Source organism: Indicator indicator, chromosome 20 (genome assembly GCF_027791375.1).
Source record: "Indicator indicator isolate 239-I01 chromosome 20, UM_Iind_1.1, whole genome shotgun sequence".
In the NCBI taxonomy this organism is placed as follows: Eukaryota; Metazoa; Chordata; class Aves; order Piciformes; family Indicatoridae; genus Indicator; species Indicator indicator.
The window spans coordinates 19619448-19631486 of NC_072029.1; the positions used below are offsets into that span (position 1 = coordinate 19619448).

General features: G+C 51.6%; 1 protein-coding gene across 2 annotated transcripts in view; it reads left to right on the forward strand.

Annotated features, from left to right (window-relative positions):
- The window catches only part of TRDMT1 (tRNA aspartic acid methyltransferase 1), a 33189-nt gene extending 32058 nt beyond the window's left edge, over nt 1-1131 (forward strand). For both annotated transcript variants that reach the window (XM_054389967.1, XM_054389969.1), the window contains one exon: nt 600-1131. In XM_054389967.1, coding sequence (XP_054245942.1) covers nt 600-700 — 101 coding nt within the window. In that variant the 3' untranslated portion in view covers nt 701-1131. The remainder of the gene's footprint in view (nt 1-599) is intronic.
- Nucleotides 1132-12039: the final 10908 nt, after the last annotated feature.

The window sequence follows — 12039 nt, forward strand, 5'->3', positions numbered from 1 at the left end:
GGAAGGATCTGCAGAGACCTTAGAGCAGCCTTCCAGTACCTGAAGGGAGCTACAGGAGAGCTGGGAAGAGACTTTTGACAAAGACTTGTAGTGACAGGACCCGAGGCACTGGCTTCAAACTGGGTTTAGAGCAGACATTAGGAAGAAATTCCTCATGAGTGTGGTGAGGCACTGAAACAGGTTGCCCAGAGAAGTTATGGAGGCTCCAAGCCTGTTGAAAGCCAGGTTGGATGAGGTCTTGAGCAACCTGGTCTGTTAGGAGGTGTCCCTGGCCATTGTAGAGGGGTTGGAAGTAGATGACCTTGAAGGTCCCTCCCACCCCAAACCATTCTATGATTCTATGACCTGGGCCAGTTTATGTTTTGCTGGACCTCCCCTCTTCCTGCCAGTCTGTGCACTTCCCAGGTGCAGCCATATCAGGTGCTGTACTTGCCTGGATCAGTGTTGGGGGACATGGAGAATGGTGGAGCTGCTGGGTGACTCACTGAGCAAGCCTTGCTCACAGCAAGCCCTGGTAGAAATCTGTGGTACCTGCATATGGTGCCTCTCACTGAAACTCAAAGCAAACCCAGGCTGACCTCCTGCTGTTTTTCTTCCAGGTTTTCCTGAGCAGGTGACAGTAAAGCAGCGCTACCGCCTGCTGGGAAACAGCCTCAACGTGCTTCTGGTGGCCAGACTGATCTCCATTCTCCTTGGATGAACCTGAGGAGTACAGGAATCTTCCACCTTTCAAGAGAAAGCTGATGTCAGATGAACAACACCCACAGCTTCCCAAAGTGCCTGTGCAGGTGTTCTGCTGAGCAGCTCTGCTGTGCTTTTCAGACCTTGCTCTGGTGGTATATTTACACTGTAGAGTTGTTTGATGGACATGGACGTTCCTGGGACTTAATTGCTTCATTTAAATGTCCATCTTAGCTGCCAAAGGACAAGGAGCAGTACTTCCAGATACCTCAGTGAACATGGGCAAGCCTGCTTCCTTTTATCTTAAACCCCAGCTTGTCAGTACAGTACAAAAAGGCTGCAAATGTCAGAGTTGCTTTAATTAAGTTCAGTGACCAAACTCTAGATGTAAAATGTCTCCATCTGTAAAGGTCAATGATCCACTCTTGGAAGAGTTAGAGCACACAGGGACTGCTGGGTTGGGGTGGGGGTTGTAGCTCATCTATTAAATTCAGCATTGCTCTATCATTCTGAGGAGTGCACAGTGTCATCCTGAGCTGGTGGCTTCTCACCCTCGCTGAACACTTGCAGGTTTCCGGAACCCAGCCATCTGTCTGGGATGATTTGTTGAGGTGCAGAGGAATTACAATAATTCAAGGAATTGGCTGATGGAGTTGCCAAGCCACTCTCCATGACACTGGAACAGTCCTGGCAGTCAGGTGCAGTCCCTGGAGACTGGGAAAAGGAAACATCTACCCATTGTTAGAAAGGTGGAAAGGGGACCCCTGGGAACTGCCAAGCTGCCAGCCTCACCTTTGTACCTGGGCAGAGCATGGAACAGATCGTCCTAGGAGCTCTACCAAGATCACAGGGAGGTGATTTGAGACAGCCAGCATGGCGTCACCAAGGGCAAGTCTTGCCTGACCAGCCTCATGACTTCCTATGGTGGTGTGGCTACAGCAGTGGGCAAGGGAAGGGCCATGGATGTCATCTAGCTGGGCTTCTGCAGGGCCTTTGACACAGTCACCCACAACACCCTTCTCTCTAAATTGGAGAGATGGATTTGATGGGTGAACCATCCAGTGAATGAAGAATTGATTGGATGGTTGCATCCAGGGGGTGGATCCAGCTCAATGTCCAGATGAAGATCAGTGTCTCTATTAGGACCAATACTGTCTAATACTTCATCAAAACATAGTGGGATCCAGGCACCCTCCGCAAGTTTGCAGATGACACCCAGGTGAGTGGGTGACACAGCTGAGGGACAGAATGTCATCCAGAGGGACCTGCACAAGATGGAGAAGTGCGCTCAGGTGAAGCTGCTGAGCTTCAACAAGGTCAAGTGCAAAGTCCTGCCCTGGGTCAGAACAACCCCCAGCATCGATCCAGGCTGGGAATGAAGAGCTGGAGAGCAGCCCTGAGTAGAAGCACTTGGGGGTGCTGGGGATACAAAGCTGGACAGGAGCTGGCACCCACGCTGCGAGCCCAGCCTCAGCCTGTCCTGGGCTTATCCCCAGCAGTGTGGGCAGCAGGGGCAGGGAGAGGATTCTGCCCCTCTGGTGTGCTCTGATGAGACCCCCGCCCCTGCAGTGCTGGGGCAGCTCTGGAGTCCTCAGCACAGACAGGGACCTGTTGGAGAGGGGCCAGAGGAGGCTGCAGCAGTGCTGGGAGGGTGTCTCAGTTTAGAGCCAGACAGATGCTCTTTTAGCTCTTCCAGAACCTGCCTTTAAACCAGGCCAGCAAACCCAGGCCTTCACGCTTTCCCCCCATGCCTCTCTGCCCCTCATACCACACCATTGTGGTGCAGTTAAATTCAGCTTGGCAGCTCCAGGCCCCAGTGAGGCTTCTCGAGGCCCAATTGGCAGCATTGCCAAGGCTGACAGCAGGCCTCACTCCCCAGGAAGAGACAACAGCCTGGGCATCCTGCCGGGAGCAGAGAGGGAGGGGAAAGGGTAGAAAACTGCAGCCAGCTTTGTAGGGATGCAGGATTTATGGGAATGAAATACACTTCCCAGTCCGCCTCCTGCACACTCTGAAAGAGAAGTGGAAATGGATTCTCCTGAAAGAGCTCTGGACTAGGCTCTGGAGAAGGATGAGGTTGGCATCTGCCTTTACCTGGTTCTTGTCAAACTGTAAAGTTCAAGACTAATGTGAGACTGTGCCTAGGGTGGAGCTACCAAGGGGAGTTGTGGTTTTGACAGCTGTGAAGCAGAGTTGTCTCTTCCCATAGTGGTTGTTGTGTGCATTTATCATCCAGATCAATAACAGAGAGCTTGGAGCCTTGTTCTGGGGAGAAAGATAGTAACAGGAAGAGCTGTTGCTGTCTAGCATGATCCAAACATGGCTATGAACCAAAGGGGATCAGAGTGGCTTGCTGCCTGCTACACCACGGTCATAGTGCCTCCCTGCCAGCCTCTGGCAGAAGGGCAGCATTCATGGCTGGTTTGCAGCTCCTTGCCCTGTAGAACCTCTGTTCCTGCTGCTGGGGAGCAATACGCATGGGGCAGATGAGCGGCACCTCAAACTGCTGCAGCAATGCAGCCTGCCACATGTTGGCAGGGAGTTGTAAGGCACTGGTTAGGAGGCCTGAACTCTGCTCACTCATCAGAGCTGTTTCTGGAGATCTGCACAAAGAGCTCTCAGAGCTGTAAATGTCCCTTTGCATATTGTGCCCCCTCTCACCCCGTGATAGCAGGCACGGAAGCAGTGAATGCTGCTTACTGCAGCTCTTTGTCATTAATGTTCCCTGAGCTCTGCTCAGCTGCACCTGCCTGACCTCACCCGATGCTCAGCTTGCTTCCTGAGTGCTTGGCAGTGCTGCACTTTACATCTTCAGCTTGAGCATTCTGACAGCCATGGGAAGTGATTACACAAGCAGGTGGAAGGTACATGAGTGGCGTCTGCCAGACAGCTCTGTGAATGGCAGGAGATTCCAGAACCTGATATTGGGGGTTGTAGCTCACTTTGCACCTCTGAAACTCCTTTCATTGTCTGAGTGAGGTGATGTGGATGCATTTCCTGAGACTTGGGAAGCAGCACTGAGGACAAGGATGTCTGTTTGATGGTGTCACATCTGTGCTGTCATAGCCCTGGCTGAGGGCACAGAAGCACTGCCAGAAAGTCTGTTGTTGACACCAAACTGGGAGCCATGGTGACACCCCTCAGGCTCTGCTGGCACCCAGCCAAACCTGGACGTGCTGAGAGTGGGGCAGGAAGAAATTAAATGGAATCCAATAAGGGCAAGAGAAGAGTCCCGCATCTGGGAAAGAACAACCACATGAAGCAGGAGAGGTTGAGGACTGACCTGTTGGACACCAGCACAGAGGGACCTGGGGGTCCTGGTGGATAGAAGGATGCCCTTGAGCCAGCAATGTGGCCTTGTGGCCAAGAAGGCCAACAGCATCCTGGGGTGCATTAGAAGGGCTGTGGGGAGTAGGTCAGAGAGGTTCTCCTGTCCCTCTGCTCTGCCCTGCTAAGGCCACATCTGGAATTTTGTGTCCAGTTCTGGGCCCCTTAGCTCAAGAAGGACCTCAGGGAACTGCTTGAGTGAGTCCAGCACAGAGCCACAAAGCTGCTGCAGGCAGTGGAACATCTCCCTGTGAGGCCAGGCTGAGGGAGCTGGGGCTTGGAGCTTGGAACAGAGGAGCTTGAGGGCTGCCCTCATGGCTTGTGATAAAATGTGCAGGGCTGGAGCCAGGCTCTGCTCAGGGATGTCCAAGGACAGCACAAGAGGCACCGGGGGCAAGCAGGAGCAGAGAAGGTGCCACAGCAATAGAAGGGAAAACTTTTTCCCTGTGAGAGCGCTGGAGCCCTGGAGTAGGCTGCCCAGAGAGGTTGTGGAGTCTCCTTCTCTGGAGACTTTCCAAACCCACCTGGATGTGTTCCTGTGTGACCTGCCCTGGGTGATCCTGCTCTGGCAGGGGGGCTGGACTCAATGATCTCTGAGGTCCCTTCCAACCCCTAACATTCTGTGGTTCTGTGATTTCTGGAGCGTGCTGATTGCCTTACAGAACGTCTTGCTTCCATAATCTTGGCTTTGTCCAAGTTCAGCTAGGGGTTCCCTGTGCTCTTGAAGAAAGTTGTGCAGCACTGAAGCTCCTAAAATACCATTTGTTAATGCAGTGAGTTTGAAGAGGTTTTGAGACATGAAATCAAGGTTTGCCAGCGGAGATGCATCCTCCCCTGCAGTGAGGGCTCCTGCCCACTGGCTTTTTAACCTCAGCTTTTGCTAACCCTCTTAGGATGAGTATAAGGAACATCAGGAATCTAGATATTAGAGGCTGGAAAAACACTGATCTGTGCTAACACATCTTGAATTTAGCCACAGGCAAGCCCACTGAGACACATCTCAATAGGAGTCTGAACAGGCCCAGTCCTTTGCTGACTGCACTGTTCTGGCACAGCAGCTGCTGCAGCTTTCTGAAATAAACAGAAAAGTTAGGAAATACTTCATAGAATCACAAAATCATTTCAGGTGGAGAAGAGCTTTAAGCTCATCCAGTTTAACCATTCTCTAACTCTACCAAGTCTGGTGCTAACCCCTGTCCCTCAGCACTACATCTCTGCCTCTTTGAAACACCTCCAGGGATGGGGATTCAACCACCTCCCTGAGCAGCCTGTGCCAGTGCTTGAGAACCCTTTCAGGGAAGAAGTTTCTTCTAATCTCCAACCCAAACCTCCCCTGGGGTAACTTGAGGCCACTGAGCCCACTTCATAGAGAGGTCTGCTGCCTCCCTGGTGCCCAGGTAAGGGACTTTGTAGGTACAATTCCCAACCTCGTGAGTCCTTCAGACTACTACCTACCTCTGGTCTTTCAGCTGGGTAGTCACGATGCTGCAATGAGAGGCTCACAATCAATTAAAAGAGACTTCAGGACCTTAGGGCAACTGCTAAAGGGATCAGGAGCTCAAGCTCCTCTATCCCTCTAACGTCAGTGATGGACAAGGGAGCATTTAGGAAGAGCTAATTCATGAGGTCAATTCATGGCTCTGGGGCTGGTGTCACCAACAAGGCTTTGGGTTCTACAATCACAGCTCGGTTTATAAGGCACCAGAGCTGCAAACAACTAATGGGATGCACTTGTGCCAGAGGGGGAAAAGGATCCTGGGGCAGGACTTGGCAGGGCTCATTGACAGGGCTTTGAACTGGATTTGAAGGGGGAAGGGGTTAATAGTCTCCTGCTGGCCAGTGACAAACAGAGGGGCAGCTCACCAGAGGCAGAGGGATGGAGAGCTAGTGAGGGCTCTCAAGTTGCTGCCCTGAGGCAAGCCGCAGATGCTGCAGCAGGACACTCTGTGGAAATCAAGGGGAATTGGCACAAGAGGACGGCAGGCCAGCCCAGCTGAAGTGCCTCTGTGCAAATGCACACAGCTTGGGCAACAAACAGGATGAATTAAGGGCCACTGTGCTGCTGGGATGCCATGCCAGAGTGGCTATTACTGACATGACTTGGTGGCATGATTCCCAGGACTGGAATGTAGGGATAGATGGGTACAAGCTCTTCAGGAAGGAGAGGCAGGGAAGGAGAGGAGGAGGTGTTGCCCTCTATGGCAGTGGCCAGCTGGAATCAGTGGAGCTCCACCTGGGGAAGGATGAAGAGCTGGTTGAGAGTGTATGGGTTAAAATGAAAGGCAAGAGAGGGGAAGGAGATGTTACTGTAGGGGTCTGCTACAGGCCACCTGACCAGCAGAGCCAAGCAGATGAGGCCCTCCACAGGCCAATAGAAGTGGCTTCCAGGTCACAAGCCCTGGTCCTCATGGGGGATTTCAACCACCCTGACATCTGCTGGAGGGACAACACAGCAAGGCACCAGCAATCCAGGATGTTCCTGGATTGCAGAGATGACAACTTCCTCCTCCAAATGGTAGAGGAACCAACAAGAAAAGTGCTGTGCTGGACCTTGTTCTCCCCAACAGGGAAGGGCTGGTGACCAATGTGAGGCTCAGAGACAGCCTTGGCTGCAGTGACCATGAAGCAGTTGAATTTAAGATCCTCAGGGCAACCAGAAGGACGTATTCTAAGCTTACGACCCTGGACTTCAGGCGTGCAGACTTTGATGGCTTCAGGGATCTGCTGGCCAAAGGGTCGTGGGACAAAGCCCTAGAGGGAAGAGGGGCCCAGGACAGCTGATAAGTATTCAAGGACCAACTCCTCTGTGTCCAGGAGCAATACCAACAAAGAGGAAAGCAGGGAAGAATGCTAGGAGGCCTGCCTGGATCAGCAAGGAGCTGCTGGACACACTATCACTTAAAAGGAAGCTCTACAAGGAGTGGAGGAAAGGACAGCTGGAATGGGGGCAGGTAAGGAAGCTGCCTGAGCAGCAAGAGACCTGCTTAGGAAAGCCAAAGCACAGCTTGAATTGAATCTAGCCAGGGAGGGCAAAGGGAACACCAAGAATTTCTACAGGTATATGAATGGTAAACAGAAGTCTAGGGAAGGTGTGGGCCCCTCAGAAAGGAAGCAGTGAAATGGTCACAAGGGACCTGGAAAAGGCTGAGGTTCTCAAGGACTTCTTTACCTCAGTCTTCACTGCAAGGGCCTCCAGCCACACTCCTGGAATAGTCATGGAAGCGAATGGCAAGAACCAGAAGGAAGAACTGCCCATCATAAGTGAAGATCAGGTTGGTGATCACCTGAAGAACCTGAAAGTGCTCAAGTCCATGGGACCTGACAGGATACACCCACAGGTACTGAGAGAACTGGCAGAGGAGGTTGCTAAACCTCTCTCTATTATATTCCAAAAGTCCTGGCAGGCTGGGGAAGTCCCCACTGACTGGAAAAGGGCATTACTGAGACAGAGGAATAGTGAAGAGGTGATTGGGTACAGTCAGCATGGCTTCAACAAGGGCAAATCCTGCCTGACAAACCTGGTGGCCTTCTATGACAAAGTCACAACATTAATAGATGAGGGGAGAGCAACTGATGGCATTGACCTGGACCTGAGCAAAGCCTTCCACACTGTCCCACACCACATCCTGGTCTCCAAGCTGGTGACACATGGGTTTGATGGGTGGACCATGAGATGGATAAAGAACTGGCTTGATGGCCACACCCAAAGAGTGGCTGTCAATGGCTCCATGTCCCAGTGGAGGCCAGGGACAAGTGGAGACCCTCAGGGCTCAGTCCTGGGACCAGTCTTGTTCAACATCTTTGTTGGTGCCATGGACAGAGGCACTGAGTGCACCCTCAGCAAGTTTGCTGATGACACCAAGCTGTGTGGTGCAGCAGAGAGGCTGGAGGGAAGGGATCCATCCAGAGGGACCTTGACAGGCTGGAGAGGTGAGACAAGCCAACCTCATGAGGCTCAACGAGACAAGGGCAAGGTCCTGCATCTGGGTTGAGGCAATCCCAAGCACAACTACAGGCTGGGCAGGGACTGGCTGGAGATCAGCCCTGAGGAGAGGGACTTGGGGGTGCTGGTGGAGGAGAAGCTCAACAGGAGCCAGCAGTGAGCACTTGCAGCCCAGAAAGCCAACCAGAGCCTGGGCTGCATCAGGAGAAGTGTGGCCAGCAGGTCAAGGGAGGTGATTCTCCCCCTCTGCTCAGCTCTGCTGAGACCCCACCTGGAGTACTGCGTCCAGTTCTGGAGCCCCTATTACAAGAGGGATATGGACATGCTGGAAGGTGTCCAGAGAAGGGCCACCAGGATGAGCAGAGGGCTGGAGCTGCTCTCCTATGAGAACAGACTGAGAGAGTTGGGGCTGTTCAGTCTGGAGAAGAGAAGGCTCCGAGGTGACCTTCTTGTGGCCTTCCAGTATCTGAAGGGGGCTACAAGAAAGCTGGGGAGGGACTTTTTAGGCTATCAGGTGGTGATAGGACTGGGGGGGATGGAACAAAGCTGGAAGTGGGGAGATTCAGACTGGATGTGAGGAAGAAGTTCTTCCCCATGAGAGTGGTGAGAGCCTGGAATGGGTTGTCCAGAGAGGTGGTTGAGGTCCCATCCCTGGAGGTATTTAAGGCCAGGCTGGATGAGGCTCTGGCCAGCCTGATCCAGTGTGAGGTGTCCCTGCCCATGGCAGGGGGGTTGGAACTGGATGATCCTTGTGGTCCCTTCCAACCCTGACTGATTCTATGATTCTGTGATTTCCTCTCATCCTAACTGTTCCATCTTTCAGGCCAAACCTTTCACTCTCAGCTCGTCTCTTTGACCTCTCTGTCCTAGTTACCTGTTGTTCAGAGTGGAGCCCAACACGCTGTTGACTCATTGTACAAACACTGAAGCACATTTCTTTTCTTTAGCAATTTGATGTATTTTGCTCCAAAGCCACTTTCATGCTGTGTGTACTTTTTTTCTGCATGGTGTTTAAAGGATGTGCCAGAGTAGTAAGAACTTGGAAGAGGCAGTGGAACAGCTGAAGAGTGCTGGGCATATAGAGTGTGCGGAACAGAAATGGGCAAAGAAATGTGTGAGGAAAAATAATGGGAAAGATGGTTGGGAGAGCCCCCAGAGTGAATCCCAGCTTCCTCTTGTCTTGTCTGTTAGTGTGACAGGCTCCTGAGGGGAAGTTTATGGCTGTTTGGTAACAAGACACATAACAGATACCCAAGAGAGCAGGGAAAGCTGAGCACTGAGCAGTGCTGGCATGGCAATTTCAGCGTGGTTGTGTGCAGCATGAGGTCACTTCTGTCTTTATTGGATTACAAGGGTTGGGGAATTGGTGTGGCTGTGGAAGAAAAATGTGTGGCCTTAGATGCCCAGGAAGCCAGCTGACTGAGCTCGCTTTGCCTTTCCCCCACTTGGTGCTTTGGGCAGTGGGAGGAAGCAGAGAGAAGGGATCCTTTGGGAAGAGTTGGAGGGGCTACAACTGAGTGGCAAACACCACTTCTAGTGAGAGAGTTGCTGGGGGGATTCCAGGTGGCCAGCTGGGTACATTGCACTGGGATGCAGAAAACTGCAGCAAAGAAGTCCCCACAGTCTCCTCCCACAGGCAGCCTCTCTGCCTTCAAACACAGGAACACATCCTGGGATCCCAGCTGGCTGTGGGCACTGCTGGGATCTGTGCACAGGGCTGTTGCAAATCAAACCTTAGTACGTTGTCCCCTGGCACTGGGAAGCAAAGCACACTGATGGTGTGAATAGATTTTCTCAGGCCTAGACAGTAACAGAGTTTTGATGATTCCAAACCTTTGCCCTCTATGTATCTTTAAAAAGAAGCTCCTTTCAGCCTTGGAAATGGGATTCTGCTCCATTAGTATTGCCAAGTGGCATTCTGACTGTGTGCTGATTGTACTTACCATGGGGCATTCCTCCTTCACTGTATGTGTTGTAGGGACAAGCATGGGAAAGGGTTCAGAAGACTGGACTAGCTCAAGGAAGAAGAAGCCTTTGAGAGCACTGGATAAATAGATTTGTAACTGCAAATAAATGGAGGCCAAGAGGGACAGTACCTAGGGGAGGTGCTGTGTGTGCTAGCTCCTTGGTGTGCCTTGCCTTTCCTACCTGGCTGCTCTTGGTCACTGTTGCAGACAGGGTACTGGCCTAGCTGCATCTTTTTCTAAACCAGTTATGATCATTCCCTTCTATTTGTCTGGTGACAGAATACCAATATTTGTAATCACAGCATCAATACACAGCAAAGGATTTATGCACTTCCCTCAGATCAAAGCCTCTCGATGAAGCCGACAGTAGGGAGCAGAACAAATCTGAGGGAGGCTGAGCAGTCAGGTCCATCCATGGCTTTAGGGTTATTAGTGGATAAGTGTGACTGTGCAAATAGAAATCCCTAAAAATAACTCCCATGTACATTAAAGTGATTGGAATGTGCGAAGAGGACTGGAATAATCAATGGGAAAGAGCTGAGCCAGTGTGAGGGCTGGAAACTTTTCATGAATTTCATTCCAAATACAGATTAAACAGAAAATAGGAAGTGTCACAGTGGCTGGTGGCTTGTAGGAACAATGTATGTAGGAAGAAAAGAGAGAAGGGGGAACAAAAATGCAAGTGTCATAATGAAGCAAAGAACCTAATCTATGTTATGACTACCTCCATTGAAGTGGGGCAGCAGATCCACTGCATCTGAAGCAGCCAGCTAACCAAAACTCCCCTCTTGTTTATTTGCTGTTAGAAACAGAACCCCTGGCTTTACTGGCCAGTTAGTGCAACTTCAGCAGCAGTTAACTTATTAACTTCTTCAGCTGTGGTGAGGGAGCAAAATCTTCATCAGATGCCAGAGGGCAACATTTTGAGGAGGAAAAGAAACCCTGAAGGAGTGGTGAGGGAAATGGTGCTGCAGCCCCTGGGGAAAGTGCTGTGGCCACAAGACTGTGGACTGTGCAGAGAGCAGAGGAGGAAGGAAGCGATGGTGGGTGGCTGTAGTGAAGGATGGAAAGGGGAACATTGTGTTTCAGGCACTCCAGTTTGATGTAAACCTGGGGGCTGCTGGTCCTGCATGCAGGGCCTGACAGCAGCTCAGGGCTGGGCTGCCTGGGTGCTGCAGGGCCACCAAGTACTGGAGTTGGGCACCTGTGTCACTTTTGAACACTGGGATAGTGGTAGGCAGAGGAAAGATGAAAGAGGACCCAGAGGAGTGAAGCTGGAAGTGCTGGGAGACAGGACCTCAGCTGAGAGAAGGCTCAGGTGAATGTAGATGATGGGAGATGAAACCGGGCACAGGGCTGGATGTGCAGTGATGTGCAAGTATCTGAGCCACGACACTGAAGAGCAGGGGTGGTTTGGCTTCTATAGAATGAATCAGAGGATTACTTGTTAGTCTTCCATGAAAAAGCTGGCTGGGGTGGGATTCACACCGAGAGTTGCCCTCCCCTCTTGGCAAAAGGGTCAGACTCACATGGTGCCTCTGCCTCTGCGCTGACTTCTCAGGTGTGAGCAATGCAGGTGGAAGTTTTCACCATGCCTTGGGGCTTCTCTTGTCTGCTATAGCAGCAGCTCTGCACTGCAGGCACACACTGCTGGAGAGGCAGAGGGTTACCACTGTTCCATTTCACACAGCCACACCAGATGGTGGTAGATTGTCGTCCCTGCTGGTAGGGGTTGAACTTCAGAATTAGCCAGGATGAATGCTCCCTTGCTTCCTGCGAAGTCTGGGCACAACCTTTACTCCTCAGAGGTGTTTCTTCAGCCATGGCAGTGAGGTACTGAAAGATCTGTCCTAGGAGGAGGGGGTTGAGCCAGCTCCCCTTCTTAGGAAGCAGAACCCTCCTTAGGAGGACGAACCCTCCCTATGTCTGGTGCCAGACATTTGCAGGGTTTCCATTCTGTTCTTCCAAAAATGCTGTCTCAGTCCAGTCAAATGAAAAAGTGTGGACTATTTTTTCCCTTAAGATGGTTTCTGAATTCCCCAGCTTACTCAAAGGTGCATGCACTAGGAATAGAGAGTACATGATCTAAAATCTGGCAGGTCTAGTGAAGTGGAAAGGGTG